This window comes from Marmota flaviventris, chromosome 2, assembly GCF_047511675.1.
Source record: "Marmota flaviventris isolate mMarFla1 chromosome 2, mMarFla1.hap1, whole genome shotgun sequence".
Lineage (NCBI taxonomy): Eukaryota > Metazoa > Chordata > Mammalia > Rodentia > Sciuridae > Marmota > Marmota flaviventris.
In genome coordinates, this window is record NC_092499.1 from 36,584,300 (window position 1) to 36,611,399 (window position 27,100).

A 27,100-nucleotide genomic window follows, 5' to 3' on the forward strand; every position below is an offset into this window, starting at 1 on the left:
TGATGTACCCTTAACAATGAATTAATTTCAATAAAGTTTCCCAAGAGACTGGCAAGGTATCCTGGGGCAAGAAGCTGGATAGGGAGAGGCAGGCACATGTTGTGATTAGCCGAGAGCAGAGGACCAGAGCTGAATCCCTGCTGTAACAGGTGTCAAGAGGCTCAGGGGAGCAGAACTGTCTCTGTGAGGTCATAGAAACCAACAGCAGTCACCTCATTTTGCCCCCAAAGGATGGGAGAATGAAAAGAGCCTAAAAGCCTTAAGGCGTTTCAGAGTCTTTTTCTCATTCTATTCCTTGATATTGACAAAGCCAATGAATACAATTGCCAGATTATTTATGGCCCATTGAAACTTAGGAGCAGATCAGAGAGTGACAAGGAGGTGTGGGTGCACTCCCACTTGAGAGGATTACAAAGAGAGGTAGGGTATGTATTAGGCCAGCAGCATGAGGGGCCCTTACTGTGAAGAGCAGGGCTGGGATTGGGGTACAGCGCTTCACGTGGATCATGGCCAGCACGCTGGGAAGGTGGCCTTCTCTGGCTCCAGCAAAGAACAGCCTGGCAGGGAGAAAAGCAAGTCAGTCTGGGAGAGCCCATGGACCAGCAAGCCTAGGCTCCTTCTCCATGCCCACCTTTTATCCACAGAGCAGCACCCCTCCTCCAACCAGGACAGCCTCTGCATTGCACCTTCCAGCCCACTAGTCCTAGCACCCATGTTCACAGGTGTAGGTGCAGAGACACCACAGGCAGCTAATGAGTGAAGAGGTCTGGCTGGCTCAGGGTACTGATGATGGCATTGTTGCTCTTCTTCATTTCCAATGCCTGCACGGCTGTAGGAACAAGGTCTCTCCTTTGCCTAGGGTCTTCATCCCTTTAAAAATGTGCCTCCCTACCTTCAAGAAATAAAGATTCCCTTATATACTGTGACCGAACTGCATGTGGAATAATTTAAAAACATTCTTATCTTACTTCTATGGAGGTGGTGGACTGGAAAGGGGCAGTTGGAACCTGGGCACACGGGATATGTTTTGGATGTGGTTGTGTGGCTGTCTATGATTGTCAAAACTCATCAAATTGAACACTTAGGATCTGTGCATTTTATTGCAGGTAAATTGTACTTAAAAGTTATATCCTTAGGGCTACTTATTTTACTCCTAAAAAGCCATGCTAAAGAAACTAATAGAAGCCAGGCATAGTGGCACATGCCTGTAATCTCAATGACTTGGGAGGCTGAGATAGGAGGATCACAAGTTCTAGGGCAGCCTCAGCAACTTGGTAAGGCTGTGTCTCAAAAAAAAAAAAAAATAGGGCTGGAGATGTAGGTTAGTGGTAGAGCACCGTGGGTTCAATCCCCAGTACTGCAAAATAAAGAAATGAAGAGTGAGGTAGTAAAAGGCATGTATATACAAAGACATTCTGATGAGAATAAAAAACTGGAAATATTCTAAATTAGCTGAAATGTATGAGATTGATTTAAAAAAATTATGGTATATATGAAATGGAAAATTACAAAGTCATAATAATGTTTTTCGAACAAAAACTGATTACATAAGAACAAGCTTACAACACCACTAAATGAAAAAAGTGGATAGAAAACTGATTCCAATTAATTTAAAAATTATTTATGGGCACAGAAAAATACACTAAAATGCCAACTGGGTGGTGGGATTGTAAGAAAGATTGATTTTCTTCCTTAAACATTATAGAAAATTTCTTAGTTCTGGTGATAAGGATTGAACCCAGGGTCTTGAGCATGTTATACATGAGCTCTAACATTGAGTTATGCCCCCAAACCCTAGAAAAAACATTTAAAATTCTAAAATGAAACATTTATAATCAGACAATTATATTTAATTTTTAATTTCTAATTTATTCATATTTTGCAGTACTGGGGGTTGAATCCAGGGCCTTGAACACACTAAGCAAGCACTAAACCTCTGAGCTACATCCCCAACCCCTAAATGTTTTGAAAATTAAATTTTTTGAGATAATTATAAATTCATATATAGTTGTAAGAAATAATATACGGGGAACTTTACCCAGTTTTCCCTATTGGTAACATCTTCCAAAGCTATAATATAATATCATGACTAGGGTACTGGAATTTAAAAGTTTTTTTCTTTATGGTGGTACTAGGGATCAAACCTAGACAACTGAGCTACATCCCCAGACTTTTTATTTTTATTTTTTTTAATATTTTATTTTAGTTGTTAATGGACCTTTATTTATTTATATATGGTGCTGAGAATCAAACCCAGTGCCTCACATATAGTAGGCAAGTGCTTTTCCACTGAGCTACAACCCCAGCCCAGGCTTTTTATTTTTGAGACATGGCCTCACTAAGTTGATGAAGTTGGCCTCAAAATTTCAATCTTCCTGCCTCAGCTTCCTGGGTCACTGGGATTATAACCAACTAAAAGTTTTTTAAAAAGAGAAATTGAAGATCCTTAGCACCAGAAAAAGGAGAAAGAGAATGAGAGGGAGAGACAGAGAAATCATAACATAAAATGCATAACAGAAAGTATAAGTTGTTAGCAGTCATTTACATAGTAGTGAGGATTAGATCACTTTTTTTTTTTTTTTTTTCCTTTTTTCTAGGGAAAGAAGGACCTAACTAATGAGAGGAGGATTGTATGATAACAGGAAGAACAGAATCAGAACACTAGGGAGTTCTGAAAAGAACTGTCACTTACTTTGTAATCTGTGTATGGGGTAGAGTGGAGCTAACAATAGCAACTTGTCACTGTGTTGGCGTTGACTGTGGCCTCAAGTACCCATAGCAGCTGCCACCATGAATGATCTAGGCCAATGTCACTGGTTTCATGCGGACTCATGCATCCCCCCCCTCCCCCACCTCCTCATGCTGCTGGGCCTCCACAAAGCAGCCACATGCACCAGGCGGAGCCCAGGCTCTGAGGGCCTCATCATGCACATAGCCTGGGTCTTGCATTCACATCCCTCCTCCACATGCAGCCAGGACTTGGTGTAACTGTCCAGGTCCCACAGTGTTTATAAGTGTCAAGTTTGCAAGAAATAATCCTGGCTGGGCTAGCTGACAACGGAGGAGACAATGACATTAAGCATAACACGCACCCACACACACTCAGACTCCTGGGGAAGGATCATCCTCTCCATACCACAGTGCACAAAAAAGTGAGAGGAGGGAAGAAGGAGGAAGGAATGAGGGAACTGGAAGATGAGCAGAGGAGGCCTTGGGGGTTGAGGTTGCACCTCTGAACCAGAGGCCGAGCACACTCCACACCCCATCTCCTGCATGCACACACAACCATACCACATGCACGCAGACCGCTGCATGGCCGGCCTGAGGGACAAACCCCACTCTAAAGCGACTGTGGGCTGTCACTGTCCTCCAATACATCTCAGAGAGTCTCATGGGTCACTGCTCTTCCACCGCTTGCCCCCGGCTGGGGCCTCCAGGTGGCCACTGCTCCTGTGTAACACGCACATGAGGTTGCTGTGGGTGAGTATCATGGAGTCCCGGGGCACAGGGGACACCCACACTCCATCCTTCCTCTCCTGGATCCTGAAAACATGGCATTCCCTTGTCATTTCACAGGTTCTTCTTCTTGATGTGACAGGAAGCAGTTGAACTCAGGGACTCATCTTTTGAGTAGGACTGTGTTCACAGGGCAGGAGGTGCTTTCTAAGAACTTTGGGGGTCACACAAATGGAAATCATCCAGCATCTGCTAGCCTCAACAGCCCATTATGGAGATGGTAGGAAGGGACACAGAGGTGCCAGACTCCTGAATATGAGAAGATGGGAGTGGGTGGCTCCAGGCCCACTCATACTTCTGGTTTCCTAGAAACCAGGGGGTTGGCTGAAAGGCTCTCTCACTGATGAATGCTTCTTTCTACTCTTCGCCACCCTCTCTCTTCAGATTCTCCACTGAGACTTGTGGGTGGCCTCCTGCAGTGCTGGCCTGTAGAGCAGGGAGTAGCCCTGTATCTTCAGGGCACTCAGAGTGATCCCATCCCACGTGGAGTCTGCTTCCAGAACATTTATGGGAGATAAGGCCCAGGAGACCCCAGGTACAAGTCTCCATCCTGGTCTCTTTCAGAGTGGGGTTCCTTTCTTGCCAGCAGCAGCTTATGTCCAGGCAAGTGAAAAGGGGGCTCTAGGACTGTAGCCAAGACACCATCCTGCTGCCAACCACAGCCCTTGCTCCTTCTGATATGTGCAGACCACTACATGTGAAGCACTTAGGACCTGCATACCACACACCTTGTAGGTCACCACATGAGCAGCATAACCCCTCAGCACCCATACTCACACGCCTCTGCAGAGCCACCACCCAGGTGCCCATACAACCCTTGCAGACAGAGACGAGCCACCATAAACACACAGCAATGTGCACAGAGAAGTGGCCCTGGCTTAGGGAAGGGCCCAGGTAGCACTCACCGGGAAGAGGTGAAGAGAGACCCATTAACTCCTCCAAATGTGGACAGGGCAACAGAAATGGGCATGATCCAGGCCATAACACCTAGGAGCTTCTCTCCAAAAGTCTGGGAGAGAAAACAAAGGGATTAAGTGGAAAAGGAGAGCTACAATTCCCCACCTCCGGTTCGCTCTCCACTTCTGGAGTGTTTTTTTCTCATCCCCATCTGCTGATTCTCTCTGGCTAAGTTCCTCGAGAGCCTCTTCCCACACTCTTCCACAGTGGTAACTAAATATTGGAAGTCAAAACATGCTTTGGGCTAATTAAATGGAGAGTATGTGCTGGTAATAGTAATAGTAATGAAATGACACTTACATCCTTGTTTAATGAATGAGGAAACTGAGGCGCATAGTGATTAGGTAGCTTGCCTCAGATCACACTCCCAGGAAGTAGAGGGGCCAGGATTGGGAGCTGGGTGGATTTAGGCATGTACCCTGCACAATTTCTCTGCCCAGGGAGGGACACAGGCTTGTGAGTTGGGTAGATCTGGGTTCAAATCCTGGCCCCACACTGAGCAAGGTTTTGTTTTGTTTTTTGTTTGTTTTCTGGGGATCAAACCCAGATCATCATGCATGCCAGGCAAGTGCTGTACCACTGAGCACTTTTACTCCTGGCCCCAGATATGTAATTTTGGGGCCTCAGTTTCTCGTCTATAAAACAGGGATTAATCCTGACTCATAGAGTGAGAATTTCTAAGTCCACAGAAACAAATTATATTGATGGAAAAATAAGAAGCAGCCAGTATTTAGGCTGAGAAAGAGAAGGCTGTGAAGTTATAGATTAGGCTTCTCGTATTGAAGGAAATAAACTGTCTGGGGACCAGTCTTCTCTGTAATCCCTGAACCAGATTTGAAGCACCAGGGAGGAACTGTTTAGAATAGGCATTCTGCTGGGGAAGGCCTTTGGTCACAGGCTCTGAACAGTCCTTAGAGATGTGACAACATGTTTAGCAGAGTGGGCCCTTCTCAGATATCAAGGATCCTGGTCCCTTGGCCCTTTCCCCAAAGGACATATACCACTCCTATCTGCAAACTGCTTACCAGCACTCACTTCTCCCTGATGAGGGAAGGAGTCAGTTTACATACTACTTTCTCTCCTGGGGATTAAACCCAGGGGTATCTACCATTGAGCTACATCCCCAGCCCTATTTATTTTTTATTTTGAGACAGGGTCTTGTTGAGTTGCCTCAAACTTGTGATCCTCCTGATTCAGCCTGGAGATTCCAGGTGTGTGTCACCAAACCTGGGCAGCTTGCATACTTTCCAGAGGCAGGAATGAAGGCGGAGAGAAATGGTGTACCTTGTGTAATATCATATCTTTGTAAGGAGCAGTCTGTCTCCTTGACACAATCCTCACACCCAGAGTTTAAAGTGCCCTAGATCAGGAGTTGGCAAACTTGTTCTGTAAAGGATCAGACACCAAACATTTCTGCTTTGCAGGCAGCTACTCAGTTCTGCCATGGTAGCTGCCCTGGAACAAACCCAGCCATCCTGGGCACTTGAAGACACCCTGTCAAGGGCACATGTGGATTCTGCCCTGAGCACTTGGGATGATTTCCAGTTCCACAGGTCCATGGGTCAGGGAAAAGTCAGTGGGCCTAAGGGGGCAAGTCTGTCAGGAATCTGGTTTGAGAGAGTGGGAGTTTGATTTCTTACCACAGCAACTGCGTTTGAAGCCAGCAGCTCCTGGGGGGACATTGCAGTGACATACGCGACATTGGCAAAGACATATACAAATGTGACCAGTGGGATGGAGATGAAGATGGCTCTGGGAAGGTTCCTGTAGAGGGAGAGGAGGTGAGAGGAAGGCTGTGCTGGAATGCCTGCTTTGCCATGGGGTCTGCACAGGACTGCCACTTCTACAGGCTCCCTCTCCCCAGGAGGTAGGTTGTGTCTCAACCAGGACAGGATAATTTAAAGGAAATGAAAAACTTAGGCTAGAAGTATACTCCACACCTGCTGATCTCTTCCTGACCCAGATCTCCACCATGCACCCTTCCCCCTGCCTCCAGACACAATGACTGGCCTATCCTGAAACAGGTGAATAAGATGCCCAGAGGCCTCATGGGGCACAGTTCATTCTCTAAGGGAGTGGTGTTATCTGGCATAGCTTTCAGCTTTTAGCTTGCTTTGGGACAGTCACAGGACTGACTAATGGCTTAAATTCCTGGGAAATAGACTATTATTCCAAAATGGCCACAGGCATGGCCAGAGCTGGGGTGATAAAGAGAAGTGGGCAGAGCACACCTGCTCCATTTTTTAGCACCATGTGTTGTAGCGTTCCATGGACAAGAGGAAGAGCTGGACTATTTCAACTCACTTGTAGGGATCAACAAGTTCCTCAGTCACGTAATTAAGAAAGTTCCAGCCTCCATAGGCAAAGGAACCCTGAAGGAAGGCCAGGGCAATGAGGCCGATGTCAGGTTCTTGGAAATTCTCAAAGGCGTTCTTTGGCTCCAACCAGAAGTATTCTCCTGTGGACACAGAGGGCAAGAGGCTGCTCAGAGAGATGAATTCAGGCCTGTCCCATTTGGTCTCTCACCCCTTCCAGCAGCAAACCTCTGTTTAGTCTCCAGTGAACCTACTGTACTGGAGTATTGAAGGAATGAGGCTAAAAGGAGCAAGGAGATCCAGGTCCAGGACCTCTCAGTACCTGGTCCAAATCAGGTTCAGGTTCAAAGTACAGTTATGAAATTATCCTTTTTTACAAAGGCAGGTTCTTGGATGGAAAAACCATAGTAAATTGGGAGGCTGGATTACTGGCTTTGAAACACAGGAATGCAGTCACTGGCTGTCACCACCTGCCTTGACATCTAAGTTTGTACATTTTCATAAGAAAGGATTAAGAACAACAAACAAAGGGCTGGGGATATAACTCAGTTGGTAGAGTGCTTGCCTCACATACACAAGGCCCTGGATTCAATCTCCAGCACCACAAAATAAAAAGAAAAAAAAAAAAAAAAACAATCCAACATAAGGTTCTATAATGCTATATTAGTTTGAGCTTGTTTTGCTTACTTTGTTGATATCCTATTTCTTTCTAATGTGTTAGGTCTGTCTTTTCAGAGGCCATTAGTAAAGAGCCTTTAAATTGTCTTCCCAGCGCTTAGCACAGTGTCCTTCACAAAGTGGGCCCTCAGAAAAGGTTGCTGGGCTGTAGGAGTAGCTCAGTGGTAGAGCACTTGCTTAGCATGGGCAAAGTCCTCAGGTCAATCCCCAACACTTTAAAAAAAAAAAAAAAAGCTGCTGACTGAGATTGTGATGAGATAGGAGCAAATGACCACTTATTCATCTGCAACCCTGTGTTTAGACAGGAAATGAGGAGATTAGTGTGACCAGGAGAAAGAATTGAGACCAGATTAGGAGGAACTCATCACTATCTTTGATAAGATAGCACAGTGATTTCCTTAAGACTAAATTCCTGAAAACAACATAACCTGATAAAGGACTTATTCCATTAAATCTATCCATTGTATAGCAGAAACTTGTTTCCTGGAGTAAACATCCAGTCTGGCCACCCACTCTGGGCTTGTGGGCAGATGGGAGGTCTCTCTGTCATCAGATTTTCTCCATGAGGCAGTGGCGTTGAGCACAGCCTTGTGGTGCCATGGGCCCCATGGAAACCAAATAGACTCATGCTTTGAAAGGACCAAATCCAGTGGGGAATGCTGGCAGGGGGCCCGGGAATGTAGAGCTCTCTTTTGCAGAGATTATGAGTAATTTTGAAACCTATAAAATTCTCCTTCTCTGTTCTCCATTTTAAGATATATATATAAGGTACCACAGAAGATGAGGGGAGGTACCCTGGACTTTGGGCAAAACAGCAATAGAGACCAGAGATTCAGGGTTATTACTTAGCCATGCTAAAGTCATGAGGCGAGCATTGTCATGGGGGCCAAATGAATCTTTGCAAGCTGGGAGACATTCCTTATCCCCAGCCACCCTGGAGAAATTGGCCTCTCATGCCCTCTGTCAAGTGAATGAAGAAGAGATGCCTCAAAGCCAGAACTGGGAACCCTCACGGTGTGCACATGCAAGGGGTAGAGAGTTATGTGGGGCCCTTGTGTTCCCATGACACTCACCTTTGCAAATCTGTACAACACCCATGATGATGATCAGGGCCAGAGCCAGGAGTTTCCCAGCTGTAAAAATGTCTTGAACCCGGGTGGCCCACCGCACACTGGAACAGTTGACCCATGTGAGAAGCACTGAAATGACAGAGCCCCAGACATGCCTTCAGCAGCTGCAGAATGCCCACTGCACAGGAGCCAATGCGCTCTTTGTTCCTAATGATGGGGTTGTAACAGGCCAGCCAAACATCTCAAAGCTCAGTCCCAGTGACCAGAAACTTTGGCTTGGTTAATAGGTTACAAATGGGGATTACGTGCCCCAAATTAGAGCTTGGTCAAAACATGCCCTGTCCCAAGGCTGGAAGCCAAAAGTAGGCAGGGAAGTGTAGGCACTAGCTTTGGCAGAGGGAGGGGAAATCAGCATCTGATCAGGGCTTAGTATGAAATGCATTATCTGTTCAAGGCAAGTGCTGAGCTGCTGTGTGATTTTTGGATGTCACCTTCCTGAGCCTGATTTGGGGACAAGAAGGTAAGGGACTCTTTTGCTATTTAGATTTATTAAGGTGCAATCTACATTTAGTAAAGTTCACTTTTTTTGAGTTCAGTTTGATGAGACTTGAAAAATGTATTCTAATGCTTTATCACTACCACACTCAATATCCAGAACATTACCAAAACTCCAAAAAGTTGTCTACGTGTTATGCTCCTCTGTACTCAGTCAATCCTCTTCCCTTACCTCTGGCAAATACTAATTTGATTTTGGTCATTATAGTTTTGCCGTTTCCAAAATGTCATACAAATCAAATCATGGAAATGTAGGGTTTTTTGTTTTTTGTTTACTTTTGGTACTAGGTATTGAACTGAGGGGGGCTTAACCACTGAGCCATATCCCCAGCCCCTTTTTAGTAGTTTATTTAGAGACAGGGTCTTGCTGAGTTGCTGAGGCTGGCTTTGAACTCATTATCCTCCTGCCTCCCAAGCCGCTGGGATTACAGGCACCTGGCATACATAGGGTTTTGTTTTCGACTTTTCTTAACATAATGCTTTGAGATCTACTCATGTGGTTACATATATTAGTATCTTGTTCCCTTTTTATTGTTAAATACTATTCTGTATATGGATGTATCGGTTTTTTTCCATTTGGATAGATATTGGGTTGTTCCCAGTATGAGCTTATTATGTGAATAAAGCTACTATAAAGAATTATGGTCTTGGTGGTTGGGGTGGTAGTTCAGTGGTACAGCACTTGCCTAGCACATATGAGATGCTGGGTTTAATCCTCAGCACCACATAAAAATAAATAAATAAAATAAAGGTATTGTGTCCATTCACAACTAAAAAAAAAAAGAAAAGAAAGAATTGTAGTCTTTGAGTGGGTAGTAAAGGGGTGGGGAGGTCTCATTTTTCTTGAGTAAATACTCAGGAACAGGATTCTGGGTCATGGGTCATTTAACTTTACAAGAGACTGCCAAGCTGTTTTACAAAGTAGCTAACAATTTTGCATTTCTACCAGGAATGATGAGATTCCTATTGTTCCTGTGCTTGTCAACATTTGGTATTGTCATTTTTTTAAAATGGCAGAGTGTGTTGGCACACAGCTATAATCCTAGTGACTTTGGGAGGCTGAGGCAGGAGGCTGAGATCTCAAGTTCAAAGCCGCCCTCATCAATTTAGTGAGGCCCTAAGCAAGTTAGCAAGAACCTGTCTCAAAATAAAAAATGAAAAGGGCTGGGGATGTGGCTCAGTGGTTAAGTGCCCTGGCTATTTTATTAAGTGTATAATAGTATTTCATTGTGTTTTTGATTTGCATTTCCCTAATGACTAGTCAAACAAGTTTTCATGGCCTATTTGCTAACTATCTGTGTACATCTTTGGTGGCATTGGGGGATTTCAATGTCACCTGCTTATCTGGGGGCTACCACAATAATCCCAACAACACAAAACCTGCAAGGGCTGGATGAAAGCTCAGAGGCTAAGTGCTAGCAGGGGAAGGCTCTCTCTGCTTTACCCTTGTTCTACCCAAGCCACTCACCAGAGCTCTCTCAATTTCCTTATGGTCATAAAGTGCTTGAGAATAAAGGAGAAAAAAAAAAAAATAGAATCCTCTTGCTTCCCCTCTTCCTGAAACAGTGAACAGACACCCCACACACTACTCAAAGGTACACATCAGGCATTTGTAAAAGCATGGGAGTATTTCTGTTTTCTTAAATCTCTCTCCAGGGCTATGACTTCATTTGAGTGGCTGATTAAGTAGTATTAATATCTTATCCTTAAACTGTACTTTTACTTTCCAAGTGTTTTCCAACTTTACTTGATTCTGCAAACATTTCAGGAGGTTAGGCAAGTCCTGACATTATTATTAGTCTGTAATTTCTCTCTCCTTACCATCTCCACCTGGCAAACTCTTTGTTTATCAAGATCTAGTTCAAATGTCAACTGTTCCACAAAGCTGTGTGATTTTATTTATTTCTAACAACATGCCTGCAAGGTAAGATATATTAGCCATGTTTTATATAAAGAAGGTACAAAGTTTGCCTTCTTCATTAGAGCAATCTTAGCCTACCTTATTTATATCTAATTGGGGTATTTCTTTATATTAAAATAATCTTTGGACTGGGGATGTAACTCAGTGGTAAAGCACTTGCGAAGCCCTGGACCCAATCCCTAGCACCACACATACAAAATAATAATAACAAATAAAATAAGCTGGATGTGTTGTCACATGTCTGTAATCCCAGTTTGAGGCCAGCTTGGGCAATTTTGAAAGATCCTGTCTGAAAAAATAAAAAGGTCTGGGATTGTAGCTCAGTGGCAGACCACCCCTGGGTTCAATCACCAGTATTGCAAAAACAAAACAAACAAACAAACAAAAGACAATAATAAATAAAGTAAAATGATGGTCTGGCTCAATGGTACACACCTGTAATTCCCACACCTAGGGAGGCTGAGGCAGGAGGATCAGTCTCAGCAATTTAATAAGACCTTCAGCAACTTACTGAGAACCTATCTCAAAAAGAGGTGGCAATGTAGTTCAGTGGTAAAGTGTCTGTGGATTCAATCCCTAGTATCAAAAAAAAAAAAGGGAGGGGAGTTTTTCTCTCTCTCTCTCCTTGTAGACTAGGAATGCAGGGACTATAAATTTTTTTCATTTTTTAAAAAATATTTTTATTAGTTATTGATGGACCTTTATTTATTTGTTCATATGTGGTGCTGAGAATCAAACCCAGGAGAGCCTCACACATGCTAGGCAAGTGCTCTACCACTGAGCCACAACCCCAGCTGTTTTTCATGTTTTTAATCCCAGGGCACATACTGGTGCCTGCAAATAAAGAAAATGCCACATTCCCATTAGTCTTCCAATCTCATCTCCTCTACACATTCCACAGTACACACCAGTCTCCCTGTTCTCCAGGAATGTTTTCAATAGGAGACAGTCAGTCCCCAATTAGTTTGAGGGAACCAAAAGAACAACAGGAAGCTCAACTTCAAGAGTAAAACTCCTGACTCCTCGTGGAGAAGCTGTAATCCAAGATGGTGTCATTTAAGGAGAATCAAAACATGTTGTTAGAGGAAAGATTTTTAAGTGCCTGAACAGGGAGAACATTTTGTAAATACTCGAATGTTCCAGATGGACAGAGACGTCCTGATAAATACACATTGGTTATCTTACTCAATTCAGTAAGGATTTCAAGATCATGTGTCTGGTGACAATCCAACCAAAATCACTCAACAACTGGGACTGTGATCTCAGCTTCTCCCTAGGGACCTGAGACATGCTGGGTACCAGGCTGGGCCTCTGAACCCAGGAATCCAGGCAGACACAGCAATAAGGACTAAAGGACACAGGAGGTGGTTTATGAAAGAAGGAAGATTAGAAAACAAAACCCAAGTGGCTCGAGGATGGGATCTTGACCTTAGAGAAGAAAATCCTCTTCCCCCAAGGGAAGGAAAAGGCAGGGAGGAGAGAAGACAAGAAAGTGCTGGGAGAAACAGGAGCAGAGTAGGAAACTTGAAGAAATCCCTCTTCCTAAGAGCAAGAGGGAGAAGGTCTCCACTTCATGTATGCTGGGAGAGAAAATCTCTCTTTACAAGATGGTCCTTGTCATGGCAGTCAGAAAGATTCCTCAGACTGACTGTCAGCTCCATGATATTCTCCAGTGATTGAGGTATCTGAAGATTAGGGACACAGCCTTGCTGTCAGTGTCTTGTTTGGCCAGGCTTTATCTCCACAACATCACAAGAACCTTACCCTTACCCTCACCTAATATTTAACCTCTTACCTTCACAGAGATCTTTCAAAACTTAAAAGAGAAATTCTAAGAATGAGGTGGTGATAGGTAAATTGGCTGTGCCCCCTAATCTCCTCAGAACAATGCTGCTGGCCCTAGGTCTCACCCTTTGCCCTGCAGTTGGGCCATCACAGCATGTGACTGAGGGAAGACAGGGCACTTTGAGTCTGCTGGTGCTGCAGGACAGCTTGCCTCAAAGCAGCTGAAACCTGAGCCTCCTTCCAGAGAGGAAAGGTCAGAGAGTGAAGGCAATACTGGTTGGGTGTTTGCCAAACCCTGCCCTGCTCAGGAGGCTGGCTACTGCCACCTATCTGCCACCCTCCACCCCTTTCTGTTGCTGGCAACTGAGGTCCCCCTCTGCTCAGCTGGACTCTGTATTGTGTGTGCCTGAAATCCAGTGACCTCAGAGAGGCCACACATAGATGGGGATCAGTAACTACTGCAGCCTGAAATGGGAGAGTTTCCATCTATTATCCATCCATCATCCATCCATCATTTACACAGGATCTACTAGTGCTAGGCACTCTGGTATGTGGGGAAGTTATAAGTAAGACACAAGTCTCTGCCCTCAGGGAGTAGACAGTGTAATGTGGGAGACAGGGGAGCTAAGAGATGATCACAAAACAATGTGTCGATAGCAGAGTTATTCATGGAAGCTGGTGGCATCCCTTAGAAGCCCCTAACTCAGCCTTAGGAAATTAAAGATGCTTCCTATATGAGGAGGAGGAGATCCTAGCAACATGAGTTTTCACATTTTGGTCCAGCTAAACAATAAAAAATATAAGACTTTGGTTCTTGTCCATTGTAATCTAGCTGTGGGAGTAGCTGCTGCTTCTCTAGAGGCCCCCATAGAATCCCAGGCTTATCTGTTTCTCTTAGGTATTTTTTGCCTCTCTTTCCCTTTTGTTTCATGGGGAAAAAAAAAAAAAGATGAAAGACCATCCAAGACTGGGTGTGGTGACACACATGTATAATCCCAGTGACTCGGAAGGCTGAGACAGGAGGATCTCACATTCAAAGCCAGCCTCAGCAATTTAGTGAGGCTCTAAGTAACTTAGCAAGAACCTGTCTCAAAATAAAAAATAAAAAGGACTGGGGATGTGGCTCAGTAGTAAAGCACCCCTGGGTTCAATCCCCAGTACAAAACAAAAAAAAATAACTATTAAGGACATGAGGCTTCAAAAAGATGCTGAAATCAAGGATTGGTTACTTAATCGACTCAGAATAAAGAGTTTTAACATCAAGGTGACAGGAGAGATACAAAGAAGGGGGGGGGATTAGAAACCAGGATTTAGTGTCCTGCCCAGAGCCTACAGTTCCTTAACTGACAAGTAGGTAAGAGGGACTCAACCCTTCCTGACCTGGGAAAGCTACACGACTAGCAGAGATGGAGAGATACTGTTCCCACCCTGGAACTTTGATTGCTCACTATGTAGCAGGTGGGCAAGTTCTGTTCCTTGCAAAGAAAGTGACCTCAACTCCACCTCAAGCTTAACCACCAGACTTTGATTCCTTGGTATCATAGAAACCTCTCCTTCACTTCCTCCCAATGATGACAGCATCTCATGAGGTCTTTGGAAGGCAAATAATGGCCATCCCAAACATGTCAACATTCTAATCCCTGTGATTTGTGAGTATTCAAAAGGAACTTTGCAAATGTGATTCAGTTAAGGATCTGGAGACGGGGAGCTTATCCTGGATTATCTGAACAAGCTTGATGTAATCACAAGAGTCCTTATAAGAGGGGGACAGGAGTTACAAAGAGAGAAGTGATGATGGAGTCAGAGGTCAGAAAGAGAGGGAGAGGGAGATGGGTTTGAAGATGGTATGTCACTGGCTTCGAAGACAGAAGGGGCCATCAGCCAAAGAATGCATGACAAGGCAAGGAAATAACTCTCCTCAGAACCTCCAGAGGCACACAGCCTTGCCAACACCTGAGTTTAGGGCTTCTGGCCTCCAGAATTGTAAGATTATGAATCTGTGTAGCTTTAAGCCACTAAGATTGTGGTGTGGTGGCACGTGCTTGTAATCCCAGTAATTCAGGGAAGTTAAGGCAGGAGGATTGCAAATTCAAGCTAGCCTGGGCAACTTGATGAGACCCTCTACAACTTAGTGAAACCCTGTCTCAAGACAAAACAAACAAAAAGGGGCTAGGGATGTTGCTGAGTGGTACAGTGCCCCTGGGTTCAATTCCCAGTACCACACACACATACACAAAGAAAGAAAGAAAGAGATTATAGTGATTTGTTACAGTAGCAATAGGAATGAAAAATGAATATAGGGACAGACATAACACAGAAAGACTAGAAAGCAGGGACACAATCTTAAAGAGAAAAATTTTTAAAGAGAACCAGGTGGGGCTGGGATGTAGTTCAGTGGTAGAGCATGTATGTATAAGGCCCTGTGCTCAATCTCTAGCACCAAAAACCACAAACACAAAATCAAAAAAAAAAAGGGCAAACAGGCACACACAGTATACCATGTTGTCATGGACAACACCAGACTCCAGGGGAGTGTCTGTCACAGGCCTTGCAGGATAGTAGGAGATGGGAATGGAGGGGCTCTCTCTAGTAAGTAAGTAGCAAAGATGAGTGACCCTGCATTCTAGTAAGTAGCAAAGATGAGGTCACCAATGTGCTGATATAGTGGGCAAATTTCCACACTATATGACAACACTCCAATTCTTCCAGCTTCCCAACCCTGCCTTCTCTTCTTTTCCTTGATAATTCAACACAGTAAGAAACCAGCTTGCCCTATAATAACTCTAGCAATGCTTTTCTTATCTCCTCCTGGTACAAAAATTCAGGGTAAAAGACTCCATAGCCCTTCTTCATCTAATCCCAGGTTTCCCTCCATATTCCATACAACTTCAAGCCATATACAACTCAGATGTACATACAAACACAGGCCTAAGAATTATAAGCTTCTTTGAAAACAAGTGGAGAGCCAGGATGGTCACAGGTATGATTCCCTTTTTCTTTATCCCATAATTGTGTTGGTCTTATTTTACTGACCAGAGACTACAATCAAAGGCGGTGAGAGGAATCAAGATGGAAAGTCAAGCATGGCGTAGTGGCACATGCCTGGGATCCCAGCTACTCAGGAGGCTGAGGCAGGAGGATCACAAGTTCGAGGCTAGTCTGGACAACTTAATGAGACCCTCAGCAACTTAGCAAGACCCTATTCCCAAAAATACAATTAAAAGGGCTGAGGATGTAGTTCAGTGGTAGAGTGACCCTGCATTCCATCCCCAGTACCAAAAAAAAAAAAAGGCAATTGATGTTATCTCCAAAGTCTTGTGTCCTAGTTCATTCAAGACAGAGGGTATAGAGTGCATGTTCAGTGTACCATGTTGTCATGGACAACACCAGACACACTTTGGTGGAGCCCATTCTGTGATTTCTCTAGGCTGAGTCAACCTAACCTGACTCAGTGGGTGTGGGACACATGAAGTTAGGGGATTATATATTCTGGAAGGGAAGACTGGGAACGACACTATGGAGGAAATTTTACCTCAATATATTGTAGACTGGAGGTAAAAGAGGCAATTTAAAATTAATCTCTCTAGATAATTTTGAAATAGAACATCCATGAATCACTAGCATAAACAAATCTTCATTTAGAAAGTTTTAAGGATGGATCAGGGAGTTGTGGGCTGCTTTGAAGTTCCTGCAACATCAAAGCCAGGAATTGTGACCTATCACTCTTCCCCTTGACTCCACTTAGTGACACCTGGTAAGTGAAGGCCCACATGGGATTCTTTTCCAAGGTACTGGGGATTGAACCCAGGGGCACTCTACCACTGAGTTATATCACTAGCCTTTTTAATTTTTTGAAATTTTAGGACAGGGTCTGGCTAAATTGCCCAGGCTGGCCTTAAACTTGTGATCCTCCTGCCTCAGCCTCCCAAATTGTTGGGATCACAGGCATGTGCCACCATGCCAGCTCCATGTGGATTTCTGATGCTTTTTGAAGGCAGAATAAGCAAGTAGAGTTCAGAGTAACTTGTGTAAGGAATGAAGTAGTATGAAGAGGCAGGTTTAATAGCGGAGGGAAGGAGAAAGATATGGCTTACTCAGAGACATCTGGCTGGTCTGACTCTGAGAACCATAGAATTTAAAAACTAGAAATTTCCAAAGGCCCCAGTTCCCCTCCCAGCTTGGTCAGTTACTCTCAAAGTGCCTGGACAAGTCAGTTAACCTTTTGCTGCTTTCCCTTCCTCTCTGTGAAGTGGAGACATGGTCCATATGAATTGTGAGAATACTCTTTAATCTTCAAGAGTTAAAAACTACGGAGTTCTATTGTTAGACAGAACATTAGGTACCTTTTTGTAAATGTTCATAGAAATGAAATCAAAAAGAGGACATGATTTTCTCAGGATTATGCTGTCAATGAGAGGCCAAGCAGAATGGTTGGGAAAGGGAGTGGTATGATTGGCTTTACGGAGGCCAAATTGCATATTTGGCATAATTGCTTTGCCTGTCCTTTGTTACTTCCTCCCATCCCCTTGACCTTTTTCCAATTTCTAATCTGATTCATCTTTTTCTCAGGATTCTTCTTCATAAATGATCAACTCTGAGATCCTTCAACCCATGTACAGGCCTGTACCCTACTCCCACAATTCCAGCCTCATGAGCAATCAGAGACAGGAATGATCTTAGAGACCCAGACCTTATTTTATGCTTAAATGAAATAAGACCCCAGTGTGGGGTTGCAGGCACAAGGATGGAGTTGGGGCTGTGGAGTTGGTGAGCATAAGGGTAAGGCACCAGACCAGAAGTGAGAGGGTCAACCCTCTCAACAGAAAAATGACACTAGCCCTTATGATTCGGGTGTCTCTGGAGTGCTGGGCAGGAATGCCCTGAAGAAGGCCAAGGAGGGGTCTCCTCCACAGACCCAGAGGAGAATGAAACTGCCATGTGCTCCCATGTGCCAACTAGCAATGTACAACCATCAATGTCCTGCTGGCTAGTGTGGTGTGGAGACCTTAAAACACTGTGTGGAACAGTAGGTGCTAAAGTATTGAACAGGTGAATAAATCTATACAGAAAATATCAGGGAGCTATCTATTGAACCACTGCACTGTTCCAGGGAGTAAGTATCAGGGTTTTCTACAACATGACATCATAAGACGGCTTTGTGTAGCAGGGAAGGCAAATGCCTGAGATGACAGAAATGGGTCCCTGAGAAAGCCCACAAAGTAAAGGCTATCCCCAGAGACCTCTGGATGAATGTTTTTAAGTACTCCCATACTTCCATACTTCTGGATATAGGTCTCTGGCTTCTTGCTAAGTTGGGCAAGTAAAGGATCGTTTTCTGCCTTTCTCAGTAAGCCAATGAATGCTTTTCCACATGGATCCCCAGACTGATCTCATTCCTTCTACCAAGCCAGCTGCTGCTCCATGAACCATACTATTCTGGTCTGATGGATGAAATTTAAAATAGGGCCATTTGGACAGGGGACTAGACTGGTTATTATAAGAACAGTGCTAAGAAAAATGAGCCAGTTGGGGCTTTCCTTGTACAAAGTTGTCCCTAAAGACAGATATTCCAGGCCTGTACCCTACTCCTACAATTCCAGCCTCATGAGCAATCAGAGACAGGAATGACCTTAGAGACCCAGACCTTACTTTATGATTGAATGAAATAAGACCCCAGCTAATTAGTGGGAAGGCAGGACTGGGACAGCTCTCCTGACTCCCAGTTGCTTATTTGGCCAAAGCCCTAGTCTTCCTTTCATCATATACACATCAGTCTTGTTTCCCTTCATCCAACCCACACATTATCTCCTTTCCCTGCTCCTGTCAGTGATACCCATGGTCACTACCAGGGCCATTTGGGACTCTGAGTTTGTCATTGACCCTAATCCAGATTGGGGTCGGGGCAGCAATAAGTAAGATGCTAACATGGTAAAAGTGGAAGAATAAGATGGCTGCTCCCCAGAAGTATTGGGCACATTACCCCAGGGCTTTAGAAAATCATTTCCCACAGGCCAACTAATTTCTCCACCTTATTTATTTATTGGTACCAGGGATTGAGTGAAGGATGCTTCATCACTGAACTACATGCCCAACTTCTTGTTTTTTATTTTCACATAGGGTCTTGCTAGGTTGCTGAGATTGGCCTTGAACTCGCAATGCTCCTGCCTCAACCTCCCCAGTTACTGGGATTACAGGGGTGCACCACCATGCCTGGATGTTATAACCCCACATCAACTATATCTTATATCCCCCATATCAATATCTGTCACATATTTCCCCCAACATGGGGACCTCCATTTGGATTTCTTGGTCTGTCTGGCACCTTTCTCAGAAGTGGGCTGGAGGTAGCCTGAAAAGACTTGTTTTCCTTTAACATCACTAGAATCAAGACTCTCCAAGGAAGTGAAAACAGACAAGTAGGAAGGAGAAAAATGTGCAGAGATGCCAAAGTCCATAAAGGCAGATGGCGAAAAAGAAAGGGAAAGAGTGAGCATAAGAAATAACAGGGGGAAGGAAGGATGGGGTGGAACAGCACAAATGAGAGAAAAGGAGCTTCAGAGGAACAAAACAGAAGGCCAAAATGGGAGGGGGCTGGGAGAAAGAAAAAAATAAAGATATAAGGCATTAAAAGGACAGCTGCTGAAAAAGGAAGCAGTGACGCCACTTTGTAGAAGTCAGAACGCCCTGTTCCTCTCTAGAACTTCAAAATAAGCACCTTGCTGGGATGGAGCTTCCCAGCCTCTGAAACAGTCATAAATTTCATCAGACTCATGGGCCTGCCAGAAAAGTTGGTTTCTTAGTCTCACCTTGTGCTGGGACGAGCACTTCTCTGCCTTCTGCGGTGCTCTGGCAGGCTTGCCTCCCTGGCTCTGGAGGTGCAGCAAAAAGGTGAGGTACTGCCCCTCAGCGCAGCCCTCAGGATGCCCTGAGGAGCAGGGGCAGCCGCCCAGCGGCGGAAAGGGGTGTGGCCACGCTGCGCTCTCTCATAGGCTGGCCAGGGCTCCTTGGCCTCGGAGGCTGCTCTAGGGAGGAACTGGGCACGTGTTTCTAATTGTGGAAAAACTGCCTGGGTTTGGCTGTCTAACCTCATCTGTTTCCAGATCTAGGAGGTAACCGGTGCCTGCTGCCAAAAGGGACTGATAGGCAAAGAAAACACCGAGCCTCTGAGTTCTAATGCACACAACCAGAGGCACTGATAAGGTTCTAGTTTGGCCCACGCAAATGGCAGGCTGGATGGAGCTATCTTTCCTCCACAAAGACCTCAGCGAGGCCTGGGGCAAATGGGGTAGGGGCGGTGAGACAGAGTTAGCTAGAACCCTCCCAGATTCCCTCCCTTCTCCACCGCACACCCACCCTCCCCCACCAAGACATTGTTCATATGGGGAGAAAGGCCAAATTATAGTCTTCAGGCACCCTGCCTACCTAAAACAAAGGTTCCTATTATGTAATATAACTTGACTATTGAAGTTATACATGTAAATAACTGGACTGCTGAAAGATAAAAACATCAAAAACAAAGAAATAGCAAGCAAAAAAAAAAAAAAAAAAATCAAAGCAGCTTTCTTCATAAATTACGCTTTGATCCCAGTGTCTTTAAAGTACACAGTGGTGAGTTTGGTTTTGAAATAGATCTTGCCTACCACAGTAGAGTTAACGTTTTCCCTTCTTCAGTCCTGTTCATCTGAAAGCACTGACATTTCAGAAATATCAGAAACTCCTATAAGGAAGAAAAGGTGTTCTGAGCCTTCCCTCCAGAAGGGCCTCTCTCAAGCAAGCAGAGGAGGAGGGGTCAGAGAAAAAGGCCCAGAATCACACAGCTTTTCCTGGATTCTATTAGCTAAGCTCTGGCCCCCTGCTGTCCCACCCCCTCCCTACTTCCCCTTCCTTCTTATCCTGCTCCCCTCATTGCCAGCTGCTGAACCTGGAGTTTCTGCTGAATCACCAGCCAGCACTTAGTGGAGCCAAGAAGCCTGAACACCCAGCTCAGCGTTTTCCAAGAGCTGAGTAGTTCTCCCTTCAGCTAAACATGGCTCCTGAGCTTCTGGTGTCGGGGAGAAAAGAAAAAATGAAGATACCCAGAAAGTCAGATTTGCCATGCTGGGCCACCTGGCAGAGCCTCATTTTAATCCTACTCATTATTTTTCCAGCCTGGACCTGAAAAACCACTGTTATTTCATCTACTATTGCCCCAGACACAAGGTGGATGGAGTGCCTGACTGTCCATCATATTAAGTCTTGGCATATGGGTCCTAGGAGATCTGGTGGGTTCTTGGACTGGAAGGCTGGTGGACTTTGTTAGTGTTCACTGAAGTCTGTAAATCTTTGTGACCTAGATCACAAAGATAGGGGACAGATGAGAATAATACGAACATGAAGTTAAGGGAATAATTCTATAAAATGGACTCTCTGTGCTGACCCCCACATGTTTTCTTTTCCAAAAAAGCAAATTTACCTGCAGCCCTGCCTGGTTTAAATGGACAAGCTATGTCACATTGCTCAACAAACTACCTGTTATCTGCAGAAGAAATGAAGGCCTGAAATAATGTTGATAAGAGTAACCCAAATTACCCTGAAAGGCAAGACTTTTGTGACCCTTTTCACAGATTAAATCCTGAAACTCAGGGAGATAAGGATAATTCCTCCTAACCATAAAATCTGTAAGAATTTATGGTTAAGGCCCGTGCGGTGGCGCATGCCTGTAATCCCAGAGGCTTGGGAGGCGGAGGCAGGACAAAGACAAAGACAGCCTAAGCAACTCAGTGAGGAGCTAAGCAACTCAGTGAGACCCTGTCTCTAATAAAATACAAAATAGGGCTGGGGATGTGGCTCAGTGGCCAAGTGCCCAAGTTCAATCCCTGGTACAAAAAAAACAAAAAACAAAAAAAAAAAGCAAACAAAGAATTTATGGTTAAGAATCGAATTAGAACCAGTCAGCATGGGCCAAGGTGATCTCAAGTTGTCATGGCAGTAAACTTGACAGCCTCTTATCAACTTGTTGTCAATCAAAAGTCAAGAGATGGACCTGGGTGGGACTCCTGAAAACTTCTTTAGGATCCCCAGTAAAACTGGAATGTAGGAGAAGCACACTGTTTCTCTCCTCTCTGAGAGGACCCACTCTCTCCCTTGAGAGTGTCCCCCTTCCCATTTCCTATCCATTCAATAAACTCATGCTTGTTACTCTGAGCAACTGTCTGAAATCTTTCTGACTTGATGGCAAGAATTGTAATTTGAGGGTAGGGGTCTTCACGCTGCCTCAGTTTCTGGGAAGGCCCTAGCCCTGAATTAACAAAATTCTCAAAATGATTCAGTGATAACCCAACCCTGAAGACAGCGCTCAACCTTGTCAAACTCTCAAAACAAACCTTGCCCTTTCTTCTTTTCCTCAAAGCTCCCAGTACCACTGGTCCTCCTTCTACTCCTGTAAGTCTTCTGATTTTGTATTTGTGAGTAAATGATATAAATTTGGTGTGTCATATTAACCCTTAAAAGTTCAGCAGACACGATTAATGGATAACTTAAAAAAAAACACAAGCAGAAGCTTCTCTGGGAAAAACAAAGTGATCCTTGAAAGTCAGCAATAAAAAGGGCAGAGGAGAATACAAGTTTCTTGGCTGCTACCAGAAAGGAAGCAAGTTGGTACCACACCTGGTAGAATGTTAACTCCTGAAAAACTTCCAGTTTTGGGGGACCTCAATTCACTTTATTGTTTCCCCATGCAGGGGTGGAGATGATCCCACAAGTCCCCCCCCCCTCGTTTCCCAATTTCCAAGGCATGGCCTATGTAGGCATGCCCTTTGAATAGCAAAACTTTGGACCAAGAGTAAAATATGGAGACCAGGAGAGATACTACAGGGATTCACGAAAGAGGAGGTGATGTGGAATGAAGCAAACTGAAACTGAAAAGATTCTGACTTCTGGGATAGCCAGTGGAGGGCAAAAGCCTGCTGAGAACACACAGGACTGAAACCAGTGGAACAAAACAGAAGGCCAAAATGGGAGGGGGCAGAACTGTCCAACACTAATGGCTCGCTAGGGGAGAAGACCTTCATAAAACTCTTGAATTCTTTGTGATATATGCAGTTGCTTACTATGATGTATAAATTATAAAGCACTGTACAAGTTGTTCTTTTCATTAGAGCTTAAGACTGAGTCCCTATTACAGAAGCATAATATGAGGTTAACAGAGATACCTTCATTTCCATTAGAACTAGGAGGCCTGTGGGGGAGGGAGGTGAAATGGCACTAAAGAATGTGTAGTTTTAGGGCTGAGATTGTAGCTCAGTTGTGGAGCACTTGCCCAGCACATGTGAGACACTGGGTTCAATCCTAGAAAAATAATAAAATGAAGATATTGTGTCCATCTACCACTAAAAAAAAAAAAAGTGTAGTTTTGCCAGTTGTAGTAGTGCATGCCTATAATCCCAGAGGCTCAGGAGGCTAAGGCAGGAGGATCTCAAGTTCAAAGCCAGCCTCAGCAAAAAGTGAGGCGCTAAGCAACTCAGTGAAACCCTGTCTCTAAATAAAATACAAAATATGGCGGGCGATGTGGCTCAGTGAATAAGTGCCCATGAACTCAATCCCTAGTACCAAAAAAAAAAAAAAAAAAAAAAGTGTTGTTTACTCTGCCATTATAAACATGAAGTTCAAAGGCATAGGGGTTGCCTCTTGGCATCAGATCTTAAGTGTTGGAGTGAATGGGAAGGGTGGCAAAGACAGAGGGGCCAACTGAACCAAACTAAACCATACCCATGAAAAAACATTAACAAAAAGAACAAATTTTTTTAAAGACATTAAAATATGATCTAATATTATCCTTGATTTATTGCACATGTCCTCAACAAAATGCACCATCCTTGACTCCTTCACCCTTAGTCACCAAGTCTTGCCAATTCTATTTCCTAAATACCTAAAGACATCTATTTCTCTCAATTCCTACTGCCCCATCCCTGAGTCACATCATTGTCATCTCTATCCTATATTCCTGTCCCTGCACTGTAATGTTTTCTTGCTCTGACATTTCTCCCTGGACAATCCATCCTGTACCCTTGCAGCATGATTCTTTTAAAATAGAAATATGATAATGTCACTCCTCTGGTTGAAAACCTTCGATTCAGCTGGGTGCTGTGGGGCATGCCTGTAATCCCAGCAGTTTAGAGAGGCTCAGGCAGGAGGATTGCGAGTTCAAAGCCAGCCTCAGCAATTTAGTGAGACTCTGTCTCTAAATAAATATATATATTTTAAAAAGCGTCGGGGATTTGGCTCAGTGGTTAAGTGTCCCTGAGTTCAATCCTCAATAAAAACTTCTTTGCTCTTGGGGTAAAGTCCAACCTCTTAAGCATGGCCCAAAAGGCCCTTCACAATGAGGTTCCCATGTCTGCCACATTTTCTACCTCCTAATCTATGATGTGGTATACTGAACTACCTGAAGTCCCCCTGAAAGGGCTATGTCCTCAGACCTTGTCATTGTTAATCCCTTCTGAGAGAACATTCTCTCGGCCCCATCTCACTCTCCCTTCCCCTCCATGCTGGACAGTTTGCCTCACTATCTCCAAATGGTCTTTCAGCCTAAACTTATATGTTCCTTTCTCCAATATTTTCTTCCACCCTGGTTCCCTACTTCTATTTCTCTTTCAGCTAACTCTCTAGTTATTGTCCTCTTGGGAAACTTACCACTTCAAAACTGAAATTTTCTATCTACTTGTTGGAATTATGCACTGGGCTGTGAGTTCCTAAGTATAGGAACTGAGTATTCCCATGCCTAGCACAGTGCCTGGGTTATAACAGGCACTCAGACATTTGAGAATGATTGAATGATTCTGTATCCCCTGGGGTACCTATAGAAGACACACAAGTAGACTCAGTAAAGAGTTGTTAAGAGAGATGACTTCATTTTCTACTGCTGCTGCTTCAAATGAGGGGTTTTGTTTGCTGCTGTATCCCCTGTGCCCAAAACAGTATCTAGTATGTCACTGGCATTTGATAAACATGACCAAGAGTTCCCATCCCTTTATAAGTTTCACTGCTTTAGAGCAGGCTTTTGAATAGGATCCAGGAGTAATGCCCCGAGCAAGACTTCTAACCAAAGACCTTTCCAGCTCCCCTCAGGGCCATGGGAGGACCTGGAAGGCAGAGGTAGAAAACATTTAACTGTTCATCATGAGCGCTGAATATAGTTAAGCTGAAACATTCCAGACAAACTAGATTCTTCCTCCTTGGTGGTCAAACAATTCAACATGCTCAGCTGATTGTATTCCTAAAATCTCTGGTGTACATGCTAGCTACTTGGGAGGCAGAGGCAAGAGAATCACAAGTTCTACACTAGCCTCAGCAACTTAGTGAGACCCTGTCTCAAAATAAAAAAGAGCAAGAAGATGAGAAATTTAGCGAGGCCCTAAGCAACTTAATGAGACCCTGTCTCAAAATATTAAAAAAGGCTGTAAATGTAGCTCAATGGTAGAGTGACATCAGTCCCCAGTACCAAAAAAAAAAAAAAAAAAAAAAAAAAAAATTGTAACCTCTCTAGCCTAGACAAATACTTAGCCTGTTTTTCTCCTGGTTTCAGGTTTCACCCAATTCTGAGCCTAATCATGTTTACTCCACTGCTCAAATTCTTCAGGGATTCACTGGATAAATCTGCTTTCTCTTAATTTTTGTTTGTTTGTGGGTTTTGTTGTTGTTTGTTTGTTTTGTATTTGCAGCACTGGGGATTGAACCCCTGAGTCGCTTGGCCACTGAGAGTCTCCAGCCCTTATTGATTTGAGACAGGGTCTCCCTAAATTGCTGAGGCTGGCCTTAAACTTGTGATCCTCTTGCCTCAGCTGCCTGAGTATAGTTGTGTGCCAGAGCATCTGGCAAAGTCTGCTTTTTTGGGCATGATATACAGGATCCTTCAAGATCTGACTTCTTCTTACCTGTTCAGTGTCATTTTCTATCATTCTCTTAGGCTCCACCCACATAAAGCTACTTGTTTTTCTCCAATAGGCTGTTTCTCTTTTGATCCCAAGTCTTACCTGACTTGGTAAGTCTGGCTGTCCCCTACTTTCTGTCCATCTGAAGCCTTTCTTTAGTTCAACCTGAAAGCCTTCCCTAGCACTCACCTCCCAATTTCAAAGCTCTCTCTGTGTTGCATTTTTAAAATCACACTTTATTGTTATTATTTGTTTCTTTTTTGATTGTTTTTTGTATTGTCATTAATTTGTTGGTATGCCAGTCACTAGACTTTAATCTTTTCCAAGACCATATAAGTCATACCTTATCTCCACTACATGTTCAATACGATGCATAACTGATGAGCTTTCTGGTTATCCACTTCCAGAACAATGATGAGCTTTCTGGAAATCCACTTCCAGAATAATTTTAGTCTTAATGTATCATAAAAATGAAAAATGAGCTGGACATGGTGGCACACACCTGTAATCCCAACAGCTGGGAGGATGGAGGCAGGAAGATCACAAATTCAAAGCCAACCTCAGCAAAAAGCAAGGCATAACTCAGTGAGACTCTGTCTCTAAATAAAAAACAAAACAGAGCTGGGGATGTGGCTTGGTGGTTGAGTGCCCCTGAGTAAAAGAAAAAAAGAAAAAAAAAGAAAAAGAAAAATGCAGTGCTAGTTGAATTAACCCTTGACTAAAACTTAAGAAATTTTCCATATACTTAGATTTTAAATGCTGGCTAGTTAGAAGATATTTAGAGAAAAAAAGGGGTCTTAGATAAATGGGAATCAAATCTAGACCAGTCTGTATTTGTCAGAATTCCTACATACAAGATTGATCAGACACACCCAGAGAACTCTTTGGGGACTAGAGAAGGACAAAAAGGCAGTGGCACCCAGGTATCTGAGGCAACATGTTTCATGTTTGAGATGAGAAGTCTGAGGCTAGAGAATATGAAGGCTCAAGGGATGATGAACTGAAGTTAAGGGATTAGAATCGAGGAAAGACTTTAGAACCCTCAATGCCAAGGGATTAATTTACAGGAGATTTACAAAACAACTGACAACATCCTGCTCCTGGCAGCTGGAGTCTTTGTAGAGGAATTGTAGAGAGCAACTCAGGGTTAGAAGAAATAAAGGAAGTTCTTTCCTTTCCAAATAGCTCAAGAAAGAAGTAGAAATCTGAAGCCCTAGAAAAAAGTAGCCTCTTAGGAATCTCAGCAGAAAGATAGAAAACAAGATAAGCATTTTTTTTTTTCCTTGTGAAATGCATGCAGGTTATTCTTTTCTGGAAGGAGAAGGAATTTCTTTAGGGCAAGACTTACAGGGAGAACAGGGGGCATTAATGAAAGGGGCCAGGCAGGAGGTCCCA

General features: G+C 43.9%; 1 protein-coding gene across 2 annotated transcripts in view; it reads right to left on the reverse strand.

The window, feature by feature from the left end:
• Positions 1-27,100, reverse strand: part of Slc7a8 (solute carrier family 7 member 8) — a 57,166-nt gene that overhangs the window by 5,145 nt on the left and 24,921 nt on the right. The window contains exons 1-6 of one of the 2 annotated variants that reach the window (XM_027920116.2): positions 19,604-19,700; positions 8,540-8,665; positions 6,778-6,931; positions 6,114-6,237; positions 4,422-4,525; positions 461-557 (exon numbers count right to left, since the gene is read on the reverse strand). In XM_027920116.2, coding sequence (XP_027775917.1) covers positions 461-557; positions 4,422-4,525; positions 6,114-6,237; positions 6,778-6,931; positions 8,540-8,564 — 504 coding nt within the window. In that variant the 5' untranslated portion in view covers positions 8,565-8,665; positions 19,604-19,700. Of the gene's footprint in view, positions 1-460; positions 558-4,421; positions 4,526-6,113; positions 6,238-6,777; positions 6,932-8,539; positions 8,666-19,603; positions 19,701-27,100 lie in introns of those variants that run through there. The other variant, XM_027920115.2, reaches the window with a different exon arrangement.